Here is a 20,974-nt window from a genome sequence, read left to right on the forward strand (position 1 = left end):
GCTTTCTTCAGTTGCGGCGAGCAGGGGCTACTCTTTTTTTTTTTTTTTTTTTTTTGTGGTACGCGGGCCTCTCACTGTTGTGGCCTCTCCCGTTGCGGAGCACAGGCTCCGGACGCGCAGGCTCAGCGGCCACGGCTCACGGGCCCAGCCGCTCTGCTGCATGTGGGATCCTCCCGGACCGGGGCACGAACCCGCGTCCCCTGCATTGGCAGGCGGACTCTCAACCACTGAGCCACCAGGGAAGCCCCCAGGGGCTACTCTTCGTTGCGGTGCACAGGCTTCTCATTTCTGTGGCTTCTCTTGTTGCAGAGCATGGGCTCTAGGCGTGTAAGCCTCAGCAGTCGTGGCACGTGGGCTCGGCAGTTGAGGCTTGTGGGCTCTAGAGCACAGGCTCAGTAGTTGTGGCGCACGGATTTAGCTGCTCCGTGACATATGGGATCTTCCTGGACCAGGGCTCGGACCCGTGTCCCCTTCCCCATTGGCAGGCGGATTCTTAACCACTGTGCCACCAGGGAAGTGCTCCTGGGTTTTCTTAATCATGACTTACCAGAGCAGAAAGGATGAGAGCTGTCATATTCCTCTACTTGTGTGCTAAGATCATAATAGCCCCCCCTTCCCAGAGATCAGATCTACTTTGGCTTGTCAGAGAGGAATTATCAGAGCCTATAAGATGGAGGAGATAATAAGAAATCCTATCCCACAGATAATAGAGATGAAAGCACAGGATCCAGCTGGGTGCACATAAAAAGAAAACAGGAGAGGAAGTTTCGTCTTTCCTGTTACCCTCCTACCCCTTACAGTTAACGTATCTTAAGGTTACCAAAGCTGTAATTTGCTAAGTGAAAAGACTCTGGCAAACAGCACAACCTCATACAGACGAAAGGGACGTGCAGTTAATGTACCTTGGGTTCTACCACTGGGGAGAGCTGGTTCCCACCGACGCACTATGGGATGGCAAGGAGGATTGCAGTTATGTGGAGAAAAGGAGAACTGCGTTAGTCACAACAGCAACTCAGGGCCACCTGCCTGCCTGAACCTGCCAGGCTCACCCCTCCCTCCCCGTCTTTATGTCAGATCATCACCGTCCGTGGAGGAAACACAGGTCACTGTCCAACCTCATGGACAGATGTCCCCGGGCAGCTGCCAGCAATCTGACTGGGGGAGCGAGAGGCACGTGATCGTGGGAGCAAAGCCACTGCCAGCTCCATCCTTCCTGGTTTTCTACTGTATCACCAGTGAGTCTGGCGTACTGCTGGACATCAAGGGATCTATGTGGCAAGGTCACTGAAGGTTGTCTAAAGGGCAGGACCCCTGCATCTTCAATGACCTTGCTGCTCAAGAGCCTGCGACCCTCCCCTTCAACATGGCGGTCACCCACCTGGTCAGGGGCCACAAAACCCTCCTCATGCCTTTCTAGACTCTTTAAAAAGCTTCCTCTCCAACCTCCTTTATCCCATAACCCACCCCCAGGGTCTCCTTTATCCACACTATGTCCTCATTCAAAATCTGTGCAACACTCCCAAGTGCCTTGGAGAAACAGGACCAGGATTCGAGTTCTTCTCTGGCTCCATCTGACTCATGGCTCTGACCTGACCTCCTCCTAACTCCCCACCATTTCCCCAAACCTGCCCGTGCCCATCTCAGCATCTTCTCTCACCAACTCTAGGTAGCGTGTCCTGACTTGCCCTGCCTCTAGGATGCGTTGGGCCACACCACACCTGAACATTTTCTCAAACTGTTCCTGTAATCCCTGCCTGCCCAGCAAACTTGATAAAAGCTTCCATGAGGTAGGGACAGCACCCAGCCTGTGTATCCCAGCACTGTGCTGGGCACAAAGAAGTAACTCAGGCGTCTTTATGGATAAACTGATGGTCTGACCTTATCCACGGATTCACTTCTCAAGTCTTCGAGACTACAAGAATGTTTTTTCTGAGCCCTGGAAAAACACAAAAGAAAGTCAATAAGGAAACAGTAACTGGAGAAGGAGGTACATGGTATCATTCGTGCAGAGGACACTTCAGATGTTTAACTGGTCGTCTATCTTGGGCTTAGGGTCAAGGGCAGGAAAAAAAAAACAGAACACCCTCTCATCATAACCATTACACATAAGAAGAGACCGGCCCACTTTGGGGATGGCCTGGTCTGACAGTGTCTTGGTGAGGGCATGAGAGCATCACTGAAATCCAAATCAAAAGTCCTTGGGGAGCTGGCTGTTGTGTGGTCATAAAAGAAGGCCAATGTCTGTGAAGTCAAAAGCCAACACTGCCTTGTCTATGAGTCTGACAGTAATCCAGCGAGGGAGGTGGTGCCACCTCGGAGTGGAGATGAGCACATCAGCCACAGCTCCAAAGCATCACCTGCTAGGATCCTTCAACCCTCTGCTCTGTCTCTGAATGCCCTGAGCAGTCTGCTCAGAGGAATTTGCTTTCTCCGGGGCTGTTTTGCAGAGAAGGGCACCAACTGGATAGAGAAGAGGCAACAGGGTTACCTTTTGTCAAGTCTCCTTGGCAGTGATATTTCTCAGTTCATATGAATAAATCAGCATCTGTTAGTACATTAGTCTCTCGTGAATCTGGTCAGTGTGAGTCACTCAATGCCGACTTCTGAGTGAACTCATCAACCAAATTTCTTCTGCAAAACTAAGGACTGGGCTTCCCTGGTGGCGCAGTGGTTGAGAATCCGCCTGCCGCTGCAGGGGACACGGGTTCGTGCCCCGGTCCGGGAAGATCCCACGTGCCGCGGAACGGCTGGGCCCGTGAGCCATGGCCGCTGAGCCTGCGCGTCCGGAGCCTGTGCTCCGCAATGGGAGAGGCCACAGCAGTGAGAGGCCCGCGTACCGCAAAAAAAAAAAAAAAAAAAAAACAACTAAGGACTGGCCACTTGCCCTCCTTGACACTGCTGTTTTCCCCTGAGGCTAAAGACTCAGGGAACAATGGCTTTCTGGAAAATGGGGTTCGGAGTGCACAGGCTTCAGACCTCTGAAGACTCAGTGCCCTTCTGGGGAAGCTCCCACCACACTTGTGGCCATCTTCCCCAGATACCTTGGCTGAAAGGCAGCCTGCTCTTGGCAGTAAAGCTCCAGATCCGCATAACTTGGAAATACGTTCTAAAGAGCTGATGTAGGGAACTAGAATAGGTTCATTTTCGAGGGAATCAGTCAGGTGGCAGCGTAGTGACCCCACAGGCCAGCCTGTGATAAGCTCATTGCTACGTGAAGCTTCCCCAAAGCAACTGGACCAATTTCCCTGTGAAGAGAAATGGTCCTCCCTGGAGAATGTGGATTGTCACAGGGCTAGATTCCCTGAAAGCAGGAAGGATGTTCCAGAGGGGCTTACAGGAATGACAGGCACACCTCACAAGATGCTCTGAAGAACCACTAGGGGGCACAGATGAGGTGCAGCCACCTCTTCTCTGAGGCCCCAGCCCCTGGCCAAGTCTTTTCTCAGTGACAACGACCCGGACCTTCAGCCTGTGGGAAGGGAAGGCCCTCTGTGGCCAGGGCAGGTAGGCATGGTTCATGACTGCTCCGCCATTTTGGCCCTTGTGACCACTGCTAGGGCCAAAATGGAGGGCAGGCGTGTTCAGGACATGGTGGCTGGGCTCACTGCCACGTCTGGAGCCCCGAGAGGGGCCTGAGAGCACAGTGGCTCCACGGAGATGCTTGGGCCTCCTACCTTGTTTCCAGTGATTTCTGTGGTAGCGGGGGTGGTCCCACCGTGGGAGAGCTACCTCTTGGAGATACCTGCACCGGAAACGAAGAGTCACTGGACAGATACTGTTTGGAGACTACCCACCATCCCCTTTTTTGGACAATTCCTCTTGGGGAGTTACATCTCCACCCCTGGGTACAGCCATGGTGGCTACATCATTCCAATGCCTTGCTTTTTTAAGATGCCCAAAAGGAAGACATATTGGACAAGATCAGGTGCGTTCAGGGTGGTATGGCTGTAGACAAGGAGGAAGGTATACTGAACAACCTTGGCCAAGTTGCCTCTCCTTCCAGGGCCTAAGTTCACATTCTAGCAGTAGAGTCCTGACAAGTCAGTCCTGAGACCTGAATCCCTGCTGCCCCTGCCTTTTCTGAGCTTGGTTCTTCAGCTTTTCCTGTCATTCAGTGAGCCACTGCACACCCTCTTAAAAACATTCCTTGTTGGCAAAGGTCAGCCGGAGTCTATTTCTGCTGGCAGTGAGCAACTCTGTAATTCATATAGTCAATCAACAAACACGAGCAACATCTACTGCCTGCCAGGCCCTGTGCTGGGTGTGGGGCAAGCACTGCCCACATCAGGGAGTCAGGTAAGTTAATTAGGATGAAAGAGCAATGCAACATGTCCCTCTGATACCAATACCTATAATATAATATGGGGATAGAGGGGAGGGAGAGGATCCTTCTTGTTGGTGGGAAGGTTAGGAAGGCTTCAGAGGGGAGAACATCTGAGCTGAATCTTGAGAAATGAGAATGAACTTATTAGCAAGGAGGCCAGAAAGGCAAGAGTATCAAGGGTGGAATGAAGGTGAGCTAATCTGATGGTAGATAAGGACACAATTTGATGTCTTTCCTGTCTGCAAGGGCTGCCTCTGTTCTCTAGATCCCAGTATCTTTTTGGTCTACCATAGAAAGAATGCTGGCATCATAGTACGTAAGTTGTTAAAAGCCTGGGCTTTTGTGTTCAAGACCAAGTTCTGCCATCTACTTGCTGGGTGACCTAGAGCAGATTACTTACCCTCTCTGAGCCTCAGCTGCAACACAATAAAAGAAGAATCCCAAAGGGGTCATGAGGAGTAAATGAGTAAATGTGCAGTGCTCATCACAGGGACCACCCAGAGGTACTGGGTATCAGTTACTGCTATTATTGCCAGCAATCTGGGATGCTTGCTCTGACTACATAACTGGGCCACCGGGTGACACTTTTGCTCCTCCCGTAATTAAAAGGGTTGAGTTGCACTGCTAAGATCCTTTTCATTGTGACTGTTCTGGAGTTTCAAGAACCTTTTGGATCCTGGGCTGAAACCCCTTCTTCATCTGAGATCGGTATCTATGAGTTAATTTATCTACGTGTATCTAGACTAAGTCCAGAGAGGTTCATAGAACTGGATCAAATTTTAAACAAGAAAAAAGGAAATCTGTATGCTGGTTAAAAGGGCGGGACGTTGTCTGTGAAATAGGAATGTATCACTTCAAAAGTTCAGCTATCCCTCCAAATGAGCAAGATGCATGCATTCATTCATTAAACAAATACTTGTTGAATCCTACTGGGTATCAGGCATCACTGCAGATCCTGGAGAGACAGTGGTAAATAAAACAAAGAACACCTTTGGTCTAGGCTTATAGTCCAGAGAGGAAAGGCAAAAATAAACAAGGAAACCAGTTAAAAAAGAAAATTCCTATCCTGGGAAGTCCAGTATCCACTATGCTGTCCCTCCCAACCGGAACACAGGCCCTGACTCCTCCCCACCCTCCGTGCTCTTCCCGAAGCCTCGGGGGCTGACTCCATTGATTTAATTTTTTCTACCTTTCAAGATTTACACCTGAGAGGTACCTGACTGGTACCTGACTAGATCTTCCCCCAGGCCCAGGGTAAGCTCCTGGAGCCTGCTGAAACCCCACATCATGACTGGAAACACAGTACCTCTGGTTTAAAAAGTTCTTCAGGGCCTTTATTTGCAGTGTTCCAGTTTCCGAAACCTCCCTCCAATTCTTCCTCATTGATTGAGAGAGTTCTTTCTGAAGGCCCTAGAAGCATGAATGCAGAAGAGATAATTACTACCACGTGACTTGTTTAGAAACCTATAATTGTACCACAGAATCCTAACATTGTTTCTCCTTCATTAAGAAGGACAAAGAGGGACTTCCCGGGTGGTGCAGTGGTTAAGAATCCACCTGCCAAAGCAGGGGACATGGGTTCGAGCCCTGGTCTGGGAAGAGCCCACATGCCATGGAGCAACTAAGCCCGTGTGCCACAACTACTGAGCCTGCACTCTAGAGCCTGTGAGCCACAACTACTGAAGCCTGTGTGCCTAGAGCCCATGTTCTGCAACAAGAGAAGCCACTGCAATGAGAAGCCCGTGCACTGCAACGAAGAGTAGCCCCCACTCGCCGCAACTAGAGAAAGCCCACACGCAGCAACGAAGACCCAACGCAGCCAAAAATAAATAAATAAATAAATAAATGTATATATTTTTTAAAAAGGACAAAGAAACACATAAAGGGACATTAAAAGCGTGATTCAGAAGATTCGTCAGGGCAACACAAACAGCTCCCACTGCCCTGTGACTTCCTATGGGAACCCAGGTACCCAGCAACTCAAAGAAGGCTCCCCAAGTGTCCTGGTGTCTGCTGGGGAAGCTTTTAGATTCTCCAGGAGGTGGGCAAGCTCTAATCCCCAACGAGGGTATTAAGCTGCCTTTGGATCCAGGTTTGACTGCACTCATTGTCTCTAAGAGGTGTCCTGGGCAGATGCATAGATCTTCCAAGGGTAGGGATTGCCAATGGCTCGAATTGAAGGCTGTCTTTCCTTGGTGATCTGGATAGTCCCTGGAAGTTCTGAACTGACTGCCGTTTGACACAACTTCTGGAAAGCAACAGCTGCCAGATTCCCACCACACAGGGCCGTCTAACCAGCTCCGTTCTCCAGCAGAGCATTTTTCCAACTGAAGATGAGGACTCTTCTGGCAGGTCTGCCCCTGGATTTAACACGGTAGAGATGGAATATCTGGGGGAGAAAATGGCAAGCTCCCCCTTGCTCTTACCTTGAGTCGCCATCACGATCTCCTTCACCCTTCGGTACTGGTTTAACAGCCCAGTAAGCTCCTCTATCCGACGGTCCTATCACAGGACAAGACAGAATTCTATGTAAACACCACCACCGGCACCTGGTGATTTCATCTGGGGGCCCTGGCTATGTTCTGGGCACACTGAGGAGAAATGCTGTGTGGAACCCATAGAATATTCCAAAGGGAAACACAGTGTCCAGGCCCTGGGTTCTCAGTGGTCTACCTCCTGAGCAGCTGCAAAAGCACTCTTGCCTCTACGTGAAGGCTATGAGTCCAATCTCTAGTCATCAAACAATCCCTGTTTGATACAGCCTTCGAGGGGCTCAAACATTTCCCGAAGCAGGAAACTCATCGTCTCCCTACCCTCCTGACACAGCCATTGAAATCTGCCCCCTGGTCCGAGTATTGTCCTCTGGAGCTACGTGCAAAAAAAAAAAAAAAAAAAAAAAAAGACTAAAATAAAGCTGTCGTATTTCTCTCAAAACTCTCACTTGCTCCGTAGGAGGCTGAGATTCCTTACACAACAGAGGAAATTCCCAGAGGAGATCATTTCTTTCAGCAAAGGCTGGGGACTTGGGAGGCCACACAGATTGCAGAGTTAGATAAACTTGAGCATGACCCTGGCTCTGCTATCTACTGTTACCTGACCTTGGGCAAACCTACCTTAGCACTTTGAGTGTGTTTCCTCGTCGGTAAAAGGCAGGGTTGTGGTCCTCAGAGCTGACGTTTTTGCCAGATAGGTACTCTTTAGTTATGGAGGTGGCTAGTTTTTGATTACGCATCACCAGTTACGATGGCTCTGTCACCAAATCATGAACGTGGGAGACTGGTGAACCATTCTTGAGTTTTCCTAGTAGTCTGAGCAGCAGCTATGATATTGGCAGCAACCTCAGTGGTGTTTTTTTTCCCTACACCTGCATGAACAGGCATGGCTTTATTCTGCCTCTGGGAGATGCCATGTAGGCAAAGCTCCCAGGCATCAAAGCCAAAAACAGGTGGCTGAGCCACGTGTCTAGGAGGCAGAGGCCATTCTCCTGACACTTCCCTGAGTCAGTGGTCTGATGGGCACAGCCCTGTCCGAAATATCAGAGACGAATAGGACCAAACAGAACCAGGAATGTCAGCAGGGAAAGGGCAGGGCCGGCTCCACGGCCATCTTACCTTATCTTCATTGGCAACAAGCAAAGTTTCCATCCCCATTTTCAGACGTTGGATTTCTTGGTCTAAAAGAATTTAGGTATAGGAAGAATTATTTACGTAAACGCAGACAACTATTCCCACCTGCTAAGATGCCAAGACTTGCCATGTGAATAAGTTACACGTGGCTCCCTACTTCTTTAAAGAGCCCATGGTGGTGTCTGGCATAGAGTCAGTCTCATTACATATTTGTTGGACTATTAAGCGAATGAACCTACTATTTTGTCTTCTCTTTATAGACATTTGTGGGGAAAAAAACAAAATGCCATTTATTCAAGGGTGACATAGAGGAACCCCCAAATCTTTCACAACTGACATCCCACAAGGAAACAAGACATTTATCCTTTATAACTTGAGTAGGCATGTACCTGGGCAGCTAACTAGTTGGAGAGAGAATCACACTGTCCCACGGATTGTAGCAGAGGAGAATTTAAAATGAGAAAAAAAAGAAAGTCTATAGCTGAACAGAGACAGGGAAAGAATTATGTAAAAAAGAGTCAGGTACTTGGCTCAATTGAGAAGGTCACAGTCGGAATTGACTAACAGTGTTTAGCTGGATCTGTAAATATATTAAAACAAACTCTACTGTTAAGGAAAACAATCTTAGTTCATCATAAGCCTACAGAATTTCTCTATGGGCTAAGGGATCTTTGTCAGTCTGTGGTGGAGGACACATTGCCTTCTCTCACTTTGGACCCAAGAGACTCTCGAATTCTTGCCAAACTAGTCTGGAGAGCCAGGTCAAAGGCCAAAGCCTAAAGGAGCTGGGGGTCTTTCTGCCAAATACATGGAGGTCTAAGAATTAACACATAGCTAGTTTTCCCAAACAAAGCCCTATACCCATCCCCAAATTGGGTACTACAGAGAATAGGGATGTCTATGTAAGAACAATATAGGAGACAAAGGGACAGAAACATGTATAGTCACCCCATCTCCTTTGGGGATGCTTGCTACATCCAACAAGAATAGGAAGAATGGATTTATGGATTTTGTGTAAATAGCTGTAGGGATTCATCTTCAGAGGAAAGTGCAGAGCACTGCTCATTATCTTAGGCTCTTGGCGGCTAAAGACCAACTTGGCAAACCCAGTTTGTGGAGGGGCGGGCAGTTAAGTGCCAGATGAAGACTGGCAAACCTTGATGCCTTGGGCAGGCCCCAACCTGAGCAAGGCCCCAAGGATCAGCTCCAGGAGGTGCCCGACGATGGAATGGGGTAGGGCCTGGAAGGCAAGGCCTGTGGGGAAGCATGGAGTGCAGGGGGAAGCCTGCCTGGCCCAGAAGTCAGGGCCTGGGGAGCTCGCTATGCAAGTTTAGCATTACAGACAGTCTATATCTCAGGGGTCTCCAGCCTCCACATTAGGCCGTGGCAAGAAGGTGACATCCTCAGTGGCTTGAGAAGACAATGAGAAAGGCTGGCGCAGGGATAAGCATATGGGTCACTAATTTCCTCCTCCCGCCTAAGCCACTGTTTCAGGGCTGCACAGCTTCCCCAGCCCAGCCAGGGATCCACGCTAAGTGGTGCCGGTGCCCAGCTGCAGCTCTGTAGTGGGGCTAATTCACAGGGCTTACGTGACCTCCTCCAGCACCGCTCTGCAGCCCGGGGGCCAGAGGAGAAGCTGGAGGGTGTGTGATCATTTTGTATATAAGGCAAATAGCTGTAAATATCAAGTACGCATTAAGAATATTTGAGGATTTAGCCTCTATTTTTAATCAGCAAGACTTGAACTCCTCCGGGCCCATTCACCATCCTTTCACTTATTCAATAAATATTTCTTTTTTTTTTTTTTTTTTTTTGCTGTATGCGGGCCTCTCACTGTTGTGGCCTCTCCCGTTGCGGAGCACAGGCTCCAGACACGCAGGCCCAGCGGCCATGGCTCACGGGCTTAGTTGCTCCGCGGCATGTGGGATCTTCCCGGACCAGGGCACGAACCCGTGTCTCCTGCATCGGCAGGCGGATTCTCAACCACTGCGCCACCAGGGAAGCCCTTCAATAAATATTTCTTAGCAGCCACGGGCTGAATGCCGTGTGAAGCTCTGTGGCTATGGTCTCAAATAAGAGAGACACAGTCACTGCCCCAGGAGGATGACAGTCTATACAAGACCTCACAAAATACAACACTGATCAATTACAATAAGTACTATGAAAGAAAAAAAAAGAATGCTGAGTTTGAGAAAAATGGGGGCACCTAGTTGAGGTAGGGTGGCCAGGAAAGGTCTGAGAGGTAACATTTAAGTTGAGATCCAAAGGATGAGAAATAACGAATTTGTTTCTGTAACCTCAGGCTCTTATGTGAGTATCAGGCAGGGGTCCATTCAATGACTGAATGAATTGCTAAAGCCTCTTCTTTGGTGATGACACAAAGACAAGTCCTTTCAATTAAGGAAAAGAGTAAAAGCTCCAGAGGTAGCTGCACAGAGAGCTTGAATGGTCAGAGTGCATCTGAGAAAAGCCTTCAGAGCGGAGTCCTCTGAACAGGGGAGGGGTTCATGGTAATGATTCCACAATAGAGCTGGGCTTTAGAGGCCCATGCATGAACACACACACACACACACACACACACGTACGTGCACACTGCATGCCTCCTCACACAGCAGTACACACACCCAGAGACACACATGCCCATTTATAAGAGAAGGCCCAGGGCCAAAGGGCAAACTGCATTCTGTCACAGTCAGGCCAGTTACCTTTCTCTGCATGGTCATTGTGCAGAGCTGCAGTCCGGGAGAGCTGACTGTGCAGACGCTCAATTTCTGCATCCTTCAGGGCTACCTGCTCTTGCAGCTGGGCTACCTCAGCCTGGAAGAGAAAAAGCCATCCTACCAGCTCAGAGGGACTACCAGACCATGACAAAGTACCTCAAGTCAGAGCCCAGGGCCAGTGGGTCCGAGGACACATTAGGAAGTTAGGAGCAAAGCTGCCAGAGGTGAGCAGTGAGAGGTGTTCAGTGCCCTCCCCACAAGGTGGAGCTCTGCGGAATGAACGCACTCTTCCTGGCCACTGAGGACATGCCCGTGGCCCTGGCCATCTACCTGCTCTTTCTCCTGCATCCTCCTGCCTGACCAGGCTCTTTCCCTCCCATACCTTCTGCAGCCAAAATAAGACAGAGGCCTGGGGAGGTAGGAACGTGCTCAATGGGAGGGCTGCCCTTGGTCCAAAGATGGATATTCTCTTTCTGGACGTGGTCTTCCTTCTCCCAAGATATTCTGCAGTAGCATGTATGTAAACCATTGTAACAAGTACGTTCATCTTTCGTTTTTCCACCCCATACAGGAAATACAGTGGAAATCAATTCGCTACTAGTAGACAATGAGTGAGCCAAGAGTTCCCTCCCTCAAACTCTCCCACCCTGAATGCACAGCCACTGCCTCTGCCCAACCTCAGACATCTGTGCTCCTTTACCCAAATGAAATTACATACAAGCATTACGTACAGCATTCAGGTGTGCCGAGTGGACATACTTTTGTAAATCAAGCGTGTAAGTACAACACAGGCGCATACACACATTCATATGGGCAGCAGCACTGGGTGCTTCCCAAGTCTCTACTAGGTACAGCAGATTAAACTTCACACGTAACAGCAAGTCAGGTGGTCCCTGTGTTCCCATACTGATTAGAAGATCAGAACTGGCTAGGTCCCATCCTGAGAGGCACACTGGCTTTGGAGTTAAACTCGGATTCTCTCATTTCCTAGTTGGGTTAAGTGGTTTAACATTTCTGGGTCTTGGTTCATCGACAAAACCAGGAAAATAACATTTAGCACACGGGGCTGCAGTAAGGAGTAAATATGGTAAGGGTTATGAACAACTTAGTCTCATGCTTAGTAGATAGTAAGTCCTCAATAAATGCCACTTCTGTTGCTGCTCTCATCCTGTTCCTTCCCTTATGGATAACTAGCTAGTTCTCTGAGCATCAAACCAGACTGAGAGGGGCTTCCCTGGTGGCACAGTGGTTAAGAGTCCGCCTGCCAATGTAGGGAACATGGGTTGGATCTCTTGTCCAGGAGGATTCCCACATGTCGTGGAGCAACTACGACCGTGTGCCACAACCACTGAGCCTGCATTCTGGAGCCCGCAAGCCATAACTACTGAAGCCCGTGTGCCATAACTACTGAAGCCTCTGTGCCACAACTACTGAGGTCCGTCTGCCTACAGCCTGTGCTCCGCAACAAGAGAAGCCACCACAGTGAGAAGCCTGTGCACCACAATGAAGAGCGGTCCCCACTCGCCGCAACTAGAGAAAGCCTGCGTGCACTAACGAAGACCCAACTCAGCCAAAAATAAATAAATAAATAAATAAATAAATAAAATCTATAAAAAAGAAGAAAAAAAAAAAAAACAGACTAAGAAAGGGGGTGAGAACTAACTCCCAGCCAGTCAGTGGCACACACAGCAAAAGCTTCTACTCTGGGCACCCTCTCCCCATGTGGTAGCCCAATCGGGCCCCACCTTTACTCTGCAAGGTTATGGTAAAGGGCTTGTCCTGTCCTGAGGTCATTTTTGAACAAGTCAAGTAATCAAATGAGCACTGGTCCTGTTGGTGGCCCTTCCACCAAACAGGCCTGTGTTCAGCTTCAGGACACACGGGCTGAGAGCCTACTCTCCATCGGCCCCATGCTCACTGCGTTCTTACTTCAATCCTCACAGGAAACCATGGGATGAAGCAGTACCCCTGCATGTCACCGGGGAGAAAACAGGGGTAGGGAAGGATTCGACTCCCAAGTCACAGAACTATTCAGTGACCAGGCCAGGATGTGAACCCTGCCTGCTCCAAAGCCAGGGCTCCACCCAGCCTGGGCTGTCTGCTGCTGAGTTAATAGCACAGATGAGGGCTCCTCTTATGGGGAGAGGGTTCCCTGAGCCCACACCTCAAGGGGCTCTGGACAAACCTTCCCTAACATCCCCAAAATGGGCCCATGTAAAAACAAGGAGGTGGCAAAGGGGTGGGTTTCCTTACCCAAAGTCCCTACAGAGCACTGTCCCTTTGCTTGATTTCCACCCACAGAGGACAGAGAGCTGGGTCCAGCTGTACCAAATGGCTTGCAGAGACTCGCGGCCATGGGCAGCTTTGCACAGCTAACCCAGGGCCTTGGAGCCCATGGGCTTACGATTGATGGCGACAGTGGCTTCTGAAAATATTAGCCTTGGGACTCAATCCAAGTGCCTCTCATTTCTACAAGGGCCAGAATATTCTTGGAAGATATTCTCATAACTTTTCTTGCACCTTCCACACCCATTTCTCCCCTTCCTTGTGGACAGGGTGAGAGCTGGTCTCTGTTAGGAATCCGGATGCCTGATTCTTGTCTGCGGGCCCCACAGTGGACACCAGTGATGAGATGCTATCAAGGCAGAGCCCAGGCTTTTCTCCTCTGAGGCCTGCCTCTGGGTGAAGTCATTTATTTACAACTCTACAGACCAAATGGCTGGGCCCAACCTCCCATGTGCCAATTTTCACAGAATAGGCCAGAAATGACAGGTGCTCTCTTAATGCTTAGAAAGGTATCTGTCCCTAAGCTGGGAAGTCTACAACAGCCCAGAGGCCATGCACCTGACCATGGGGAAAAGTATGCTACTGCCATGGCCACTGAGGCTGGAGCTGTGTGGTGAGAGGTCTGGGACAAAGCCAGGCAGACTGACGCCAGGCAGAGATGGGGGCTCTGCCTCCCTGCAGGTGCTGGGCCTTATTAAACCCAGGGACCCTGCCCTACCGCCGCTGCACTGAAAGACGAAGCACATTGACGGACTGAGAAGCTTTACACAGAAAATGGAAGAACTTTCAAAGACAAGGCAGGTTTCAACTGCAGGGAATTAGGATGACAGAGGGAAAAGAGCATGAGTTTTGGAATGACACAGATCCAGATCAGAACCTCACCTTGGCAGCTCTGAGCCTCAGTTTCCTTACCAGGAAAATGAGGATAATAAATCAATAGACCTTGCTGGGTTATTTTATGGACCAAATGAGAAAATGTGTACAAAGGGCTTGACACATTCTGGCACACAGGAGGGTCTCCAGACGTGGTGGTTATTAAATAACCCATAGTATCTCAAAGGTCTACATGCCAAGGCAAAGCGCTTAGGTGACTTAAACGAGTTGTTTGGTTTTATAATAGAAGGTGGAGTGTACAACTTCAAAGGTTTCACCAAGACAGGACTCGCTTGAGGGGATCAGGGGGATGAAAGGTTCTGAGCTTTGAGAGAAATAGTGCTCCTAGAACTGGGGGTTGTGAAGCACAGTGCACACAAGGGGACACTTAAATAACAGAGCAGTAGATGATCAAGCAGACTGTCTAGGGCTGGAGCTGACTAGCTGTAAGATCTTGGGAAAGTTGCCTAACTACTCTGTGCCTCAGTTTCCTCATCTGTAAAATAGTTAAGAAAATTACTCACATTTATGCAATAGAATATTATATAGACATCAACATCATGTTTGGAGTTTTCTTTTAATAGCATGGTATAAAATTGTGTATAAATTATCAACATCAAAAATTAAGAGAGAGACCCCCAAAAGAGAAATACCTGGAAGGAAATATTAATAGTGGTAGCTCCTGGGCAGTATACGAATGATTTTTATTCCTTTAAATTTTTGTGGTTTAAAATTATCTATAGGGGCTTCCCTGGTGGCGCAGTGGTTGAGAGTCCGCCTGCCGATGCGGGGGACATGGGTTCGTGCCCTGGTCCAGGAAGATCCCACATGCCGCCGAGCGGCTGAGCCCGTGAGCCATGGCCGCTGAGCCTGCGCATTCAGAGCCTGTGCTCCGCAACGGGAGAGGCCACAGCAGTGAGAGGCCCACGTACCGCAAAACAAACAAACAAACAAAAAAAATAACCCACAACAAAAATTATCTATAATGGTTATTATTGTTTTTATAATCATTTAAAGTTATAGAAAAGATAAAACTGAAAGTACAAACGATGTTAAGAAAACTCTAGGGCTTCCCTGGTGGCGCAGTGGTTGAGAATCCGCCTGCCAATGCAGGGGACACGGGTTCGTGCCCCGGTCCGGGAAGATCCCACATGCTGCGGAGCAGCTGGGCCCGTGAGCCATGGCCGCTGAGCCTGTGCGTCTGGAGCCTGTGCTCTGCAACGGCAGAGGCCACAACAGTGAGAGGCCCGCGTACCACAAACAAAACAAAACAAACAAACAAACAAAAAAAAAAAAAAAGAAAAGAAAACTCTAAGAAGTAAAGATGAAAATGCCTACAGGACCATCTGGTAACACCTGTGGGTGGCGCTGCAGAGCTCTCAGTGGAAAGGCAGGTGTGCACCCACCCACCAGAGGGAGCCTGGCCAACTCCTCAGGCGGGGAAACTGCTTCAGGGTTTTAAAGTTTCCCGCCCCCAATCCCAGAGCATCCCTCCTCTGCCTGCATGGAAGTCTAACTGTATATGTGAAATTTCCTAATGCTTAAGTGACAGCTAATTCGACGTTTTAAAATACAATGCTCTGGCCAAAACAATAAATGTGTGGGCTAAATCCATTCCAACTATTAGAGAAAATGAAGGAGGAAACTATTAGAGAAAACAGGAGGGAGGGATAAAATTTATTTCACTAAAGAATGTATCGCAGGTGTCCTTTAAATAGCAAGCTCCCCAGTTCAATAGAAACATGATTTGGTTAAAAATATATTACAAGTATATATTTTTAGGAATTTCTAAAAATAAAGCATGCCTCTTTTTAGAAACTGATTATTAGAGGGACTGCTAAATTTCAAATGATGCAGCCAAGACAATGTTGGCATTCATCTGCCCTAGGACTCATCACTCACTCGTAGAGGCCCTGCTTGGCCCAGTGTCAGCCTGGGGGTGCCATGGGACACAGAGAGAGGAAGGAGACTTGGCGACCTCAGCAGCTCATAATCTCATGGGCTTTCCCCAGGAGAAGAGCCCTCCTGGATTAAATCTGTCTGCTCGCGCAATCTGGGCACCGTCGCGCGTGTACACACGGTGGGATCAATTCCCATTCCTCAGCCTTAGGCTACGGCACACCCCAGACCCTCCCCGTTGGGCCTCAAAGCCTCTCCATAAACATCAGAACCGCCTTTTACCTTGGTGGCCTTCAGTTTCCATTCATACTGGTTCCGTTCATTTTCCAACTCTTCCACCTTGATTTTGAGGTTCCGGAGCTCCTGCAGTAACTCCTAGGGGGGTGAGGAAGACAGACAGAGTTCTGATGGTTAAAAGAGCAGGATGTTCCTGGGATCTACAACCCTGGGTAAACACATGCACAGTGGATACCAAGGCGGGAGCGAGCGCATCAGGCTCCACGCTGTGGCTGGCTCCAATCTTTAAACACGGTCCTCGTCTCAGGAAAAGCTACGTGCCCATTACAAAACAAAGGCCAGGGAGTTCCAGACAAAAGGAAGAGAAAACTTTCTTCTTCTTTTCAGAACTTGTTCTCCCCGCTCCTTTCTGACATCTGTGTTCCCCACAGGGTGTGCCCAAATCATGCACGTATGTGTAGGGGGAAGGACAGGTAGGATTTGGGAGCAAGAGAAACGGAGATGCAGAAATGAGGCAGCTTGTTACAGACAAAGTAGCAGGAAGCAGGCTAACAGGGAGCATCTCTCTGTGCTGGGGGTCGAGGAACCCAGGGGAGGAGGTCAGTGTTCCTGCAAGGCTTCACAGAGAGGACGTGACAGCCAGGAGGATAGAAACAAAACGCTAAAAGGACAAATGCTAAGTGTGAAATGCAGAAGCCGGTCTGGGTGTTCCAGTTCAGAGGAGGGGTTGGCTTGAAGAAAGGAGGGAGGGAGGAGGCATCCAGGGAGAGGGCAGACAGCCTGCTGGGCTGGGGCAGAGGCTGGGCAGCATTCAGTGGGAAATGATAAGGTGGGGCCTTACTGAAAAGGCTTTTGGATGAGAATATAAGGAGATCTGATGCCATTCTTTAGACAGTAGGGAGCCTCTGCAGGTTGCTGAGTGGGGAAGTGACATTTAAACAACTTGCCAATGGTGGAGCTGGAAATCAGGGCTGTATCTTCTGACCCCAGGGCCCCTGCTTTCTAAAGTACCCCTTTAGTAAAGACACCGCTGAGCACCCTTATCCCAAACCTAGGTCCCTTTAATGGACAAATGGTCCTGCTGACTGGTTTCTATCAGAAAAATTAGCATAAAAGTGATTACTTCCATAGACTTTCTGAACTCCAGATTCACATAACAAACTTCCCACAGCATCTCCACGTGGATGGCACAGAGGCATCCTGCGACTGCCACGACCCAAGTGTAACTCTTAATTCCCCCTCATAGACATCCCTGTCTCACTAAATGGCGTCTCCATCCTGTGCCAGAAACCTGGGCTCCATCCTTGGCACCTCTTTCTGTCTTCCCCCCTACATACGTAACTTATCCCCCCTTCTAAATTCTACCTTCAAGGACATCACCTGAATCTCTCTTTTATCTCAACTCTACCATCACTAGCAGTTACTGCTGAGAGCCTGGACAGCCTCTCCACTGGTTGGTCTTCTGTCATCTTGCCCTGCTTGAAGCCATCGACCCCCATGGCATCCAGGGGAACAATACAGTTAAAGCACAAATCTGATCATGGCCCTTCCCTGCTCCTCAAAGCTCACGAACTTTAACCCACGACCAGTACAGCCTGGCCTGACCCAGCACCCTGCCTGCCTCTTGTACTACTGTCTCTCCCCAGTTATGCTCCAGCCACGCTGGATACTTTTTAGTTCCTCTTTCTGACTTGGGCCCTCACATGCCTCTCCCTCTGTCTGGAACTTTCTGCCAGGATAACCCCTGTCCATCCTTCAGGCCACCACGAGCAAAGCTATTCCAACCTCTATACTTCATCAGGTCCCTCTGCTATACTCTCTTGTGGTATCTGTATAATCTCTTACATCATTTGCAATTAAACAGTTACTGGTGTGACTGCTAATGGTTAGTTCTCCTATACCGTGAACTCCGTGAGCTCTGCTAACCTCTGGCACATAGTTAGGTGTGCATTATTTCTTGATGAACGAACACTTGCAGTTCAAGCCATTATTTAACTGGCCTTCGCATCCTGAGACAATCCACCAGAAAGTTACATTGCTTACACTTGCATTTTGCAGGGATATTCACACTAAGATTTTCTTATAACTGAGGTGAACATTTGTTGATGCCCTTTTAGAAACGTATCTTCCAAGCTAAGATTATTGCCTCTGTGATCCGCAACATTAGACTTTAAGGCCTGTTGTGACTTGTAGCAGATCCAAGATCGTTTTTTTGAGAACATTTGTGGCCCTGCCTGAGGGGACGCCAGGCCTGCTGATGGCAGAACTGAAAGTGTGCAGGTTACTGCTGAGGAGCTGCCACTGTGGGGACACAGAGCATCATGATCTCCATGATCTCCAGGCTCTGTGACCTCTTTGGCGCATCCTCTTCCGCCTAAGCTATTTGTTGCCCATCGTGGGCTATAAACACCGGTGCACAGTGTAACTTCTTCTACACGTCTTTCTAGGGTAACCCACTCACCATGGGGCATGCCCAGCACCCCTCTCAGAGCTTCCCTTTCCAAATCTACACCTACATCCTGACTCTCGATTTTTTCCCCACCGAGGCCCCCTCCCCTCATGCCCCAGTCTGGGTAGAGATTTTCAACGTGTCCCATAGTTGAGTATGGATCATGGCAACTTCCTACAGCTTCCTACAGACATGGCTACTATGCCCTTGACTTTCCCTTGGGCTTCCAAGTCCTCTTCGATAGCGGGCCTTGGAGGCACAGGCTCATCTCTGTGCAGCTGCCATCACAAAGGACCTGGTGACACCAGCGCAAGGGGCCAAGTCCAGAATCCCAGTCAGATACACCCCATAGGGCCCACAGGTCATGAAATCCCTCGAATGTGATTACACGGGAGAACTTTTCCCGGAAATTCAGATGATGACAGTCGTCACAGTAAATGGACACTTGTGTTCTATTTTCTCACTGGGGATAAACCTCTTTAAAAATAAACTTGAGAGGATTACTTTATGATGCTATTTTTTTCTTAAACTAAAAAAAAAAAAAAAATCATGTGAGCTGAAACTTCATTTAATCTCCCAGCCCAGGAGGGAGAATCAGTGTCTGAATCGTACCTGGGAAGGGGACCCGAGGCTTGCTTTTACACCAATGCCCCGTCACTCAGGGCACCTGACGCACCTCATTCCCAGCCCTGAGGGAGACTAGTACCGCCACCGGTCAGGGGGTTGGCCTCGCCAGCACAGACCCTGCTCGGTGAGGGTCGCGGAGCTCAGCTCACATCGCGAGGGGAGCGAGTCCCAAGCTCTGCCCAGAGGTGACCACGGATCCATGTTAAGCCAGCGCACGCTGTTCTGGGTAGGAGAAGCCCCAGCCCCTCCGCCAGTGAGATGCCCCACACACGCATGCTCCGATATACTTAAGTGCGGTTCCTACAGGTGACCCCTCCCAACGGGCACACTCCTGGCCGCAGGGCTGGGGCCGGGCCGCACCGTCGCCGGCTGCCACCTCCTCAGGGTGGTCCCTACTGAGTGCGAGGCGCTCTTGAATCTGCCTGTGGATGTCCAGCTGCAGCCTACACATCTGCTCCTGCAGCTCACTGATCACATTCAGAACCGACTGTAGGAAGGAAGAGAGAGGAGAAGAAAAGCACTCAGGGTCAGTCAGCGCTCAGACACGGAGCTCCTTAGGAGAGCAGAACGGAAGGATGGAAGTGTACGGCAGGGGGCGCACAGCGGTCGCTGTCCGTGACCATACGCTCCCTTCACAGGAGCCAAAAGACAGGAGCCAAAAGACGTGGTGTTTTCCCTGACCTGCCCTATCCGTGGGCCTGTCTGCAGTATGGCCTTCGTGCCATACTGGGGGCCGTCCTTGCACGACAGCGTCTGAGGCGCAGAGTCTAGCAATGGTGGAGATGGGATCCCATGCGGACGCATCCCTTCCACACTTGCCGACGCCCTCCCCAGAGATGCCAACACCCGTGCACAGGGGACATACGGCGCACGACGACACGCTCACGCACGCTACTACGTCCCCAACCCTAAACGCTCCCTCACACCCGACACCAGACCTGACTCCTCTGTAGCCTCAAGAACATTTTGGCCTTTTATGGCAACTTTGGAAAATAACTGCAACCCTTGGAATTCATACCTACTCAGTTCTGAATCCCTTGCACTAGCAGCTCTGCTGGGCTTTCCTTTATCTACTCCACAGACGCCTAGCGTCACTCCGCAGAGACCCAAGGCCACAGTAAGCAATGGCACTCGCAGGTGAGTGAGGAGAAACGCACAAATAACAATCACAACAGGCTGCAAGTGCTACGCCAATAAGACTATGGTGCTTCCAGGGAGTGGTGAGTGACTAAATTCTGCCTGGGTCGAGACAGAGGGATGGGACGAGTCTAAGTGACGTCAGGTAGGCGCATTCTAGATCCCTCGCCTGTGTGGGGAAGTAAAGGAGACGAGGAGTCATGGGCCTGGCTGGCAGGGTGGAGGATGGTGCCACTCATGGCAACAAGAAACCCAAGAGCCTGGGGAAGACTGCCGGCGGCTGATGGGGCCGGGCCAGGGGCGTGGAGTTAAGGAGACACTTGGCAATAGATCCCAGCAGAGCCCGTGGTGGGTGGGGTGGCAGCCAATTCAAGTGTTCAGCCCCTCTCTGCCCACCTCTACTGACATTCTGAGCACTGGCACCTGGTACTGAGAGGTCTGCCCCCTGGCACCATGAGAACTGCCCAGGCATGCTAGAAAGAGGTTTTCCATCCCCAATAGAAAGTGTTTTCTAACAGAAGAAAAGCTCCTCCCCTGTTACCTTGTTGTTTCGTAACCCCCTTTTTTTCCAATGTAGAAGCAAAACTGAGGGTCCGGATGGCAGCTTGGGTCTGAGAGGGCACTGCTAGGGCCCCTACGCCAGCCTGCTCTCCCTCCAGCAATGCCACTTGAGCTGGGAGAGCTGCAAATGGAGGCATCGCTGTCATAAGCGGGCAGGCTCCTGGCCTCTCAGCCACTCTGTCCTTGAGCTAGCTCACCCGAGTTAGCCCAGAGACGGCCGTCAGAGGGTTGGCTT

General features: G+C 49.9%; 1 protein-coding gene across 23 annotated transcripts in view; it reads right to left on the bottom strand.

Annotated features, from left to right (window-relative positions):
• PPFIBP2 (PPFIA binding protein 2) overlaps positions 1–20,974 on the bottom strand; it is a 149,516-nt gene that overhangs the window by 23,293 nt on the left and 105,249 nt on the right. For 14 of the 23 annotated variants that reach the window (XR_010841422.1, XM_067038710.1, XM_067038731.1 and 11 more), the window contains 9 exons: positions 19,346–19,528; positions 16,011–16,103; positions 10,656–10,767; positions 7,936–7,997; positions 6,751–6,826; positions 5,631–5,734; positions 3,675–3,742; positions 1,879–1,936; positions 903–944 (listed from right to left, as the gene is read on the bottom strand). Coding sequence is in view for 22 of the 23 variants with exons in the window: in XM_067038710.1 (XP_066894811.1) it covers positions 903–944; positions 1,879–1,936; positions 3,675–3,742; positions 5,631–5,734; positions 6,751–6,826; positions 7,936–7,997; positions 10,656–10,767; positions 16,011–16,103; positions 19,346–19,528 (798 nt within the window). In the remaining variant the exon portion in view is untranslated. The remainder of the gene's footprint in view (positions 1–902; positions 945–1,878; positions 1,937–3,674; positions 3,743–5,630; positions 5,735–6,750; positions 6,827–7,935; positions 7,998–10,655; positions 10,768–16,010; positions 16,104–19,345; positions 19,529–20,974) is intronic. The other 9 variants (XM_067038721.1, XM_067038720.1, XM_067038730.1 and 6 more) reach the window with 2 other exon arrangements.

This window comes from Kogia breviceps, chromosome 7 (genome assembly GCF_026419965.1).
Source record: "Kogia breviceps isolate mKogBre1 chromosome 7, mKogBre1 haplotype 1, whole genome shotgun sequence".
Taxonomy (NCBI): Eukaryota; Metazoa; Chordata; class Mammalia; order Artiodactyla; family Physeteridae; genus Kogia; species Kogia breviceps.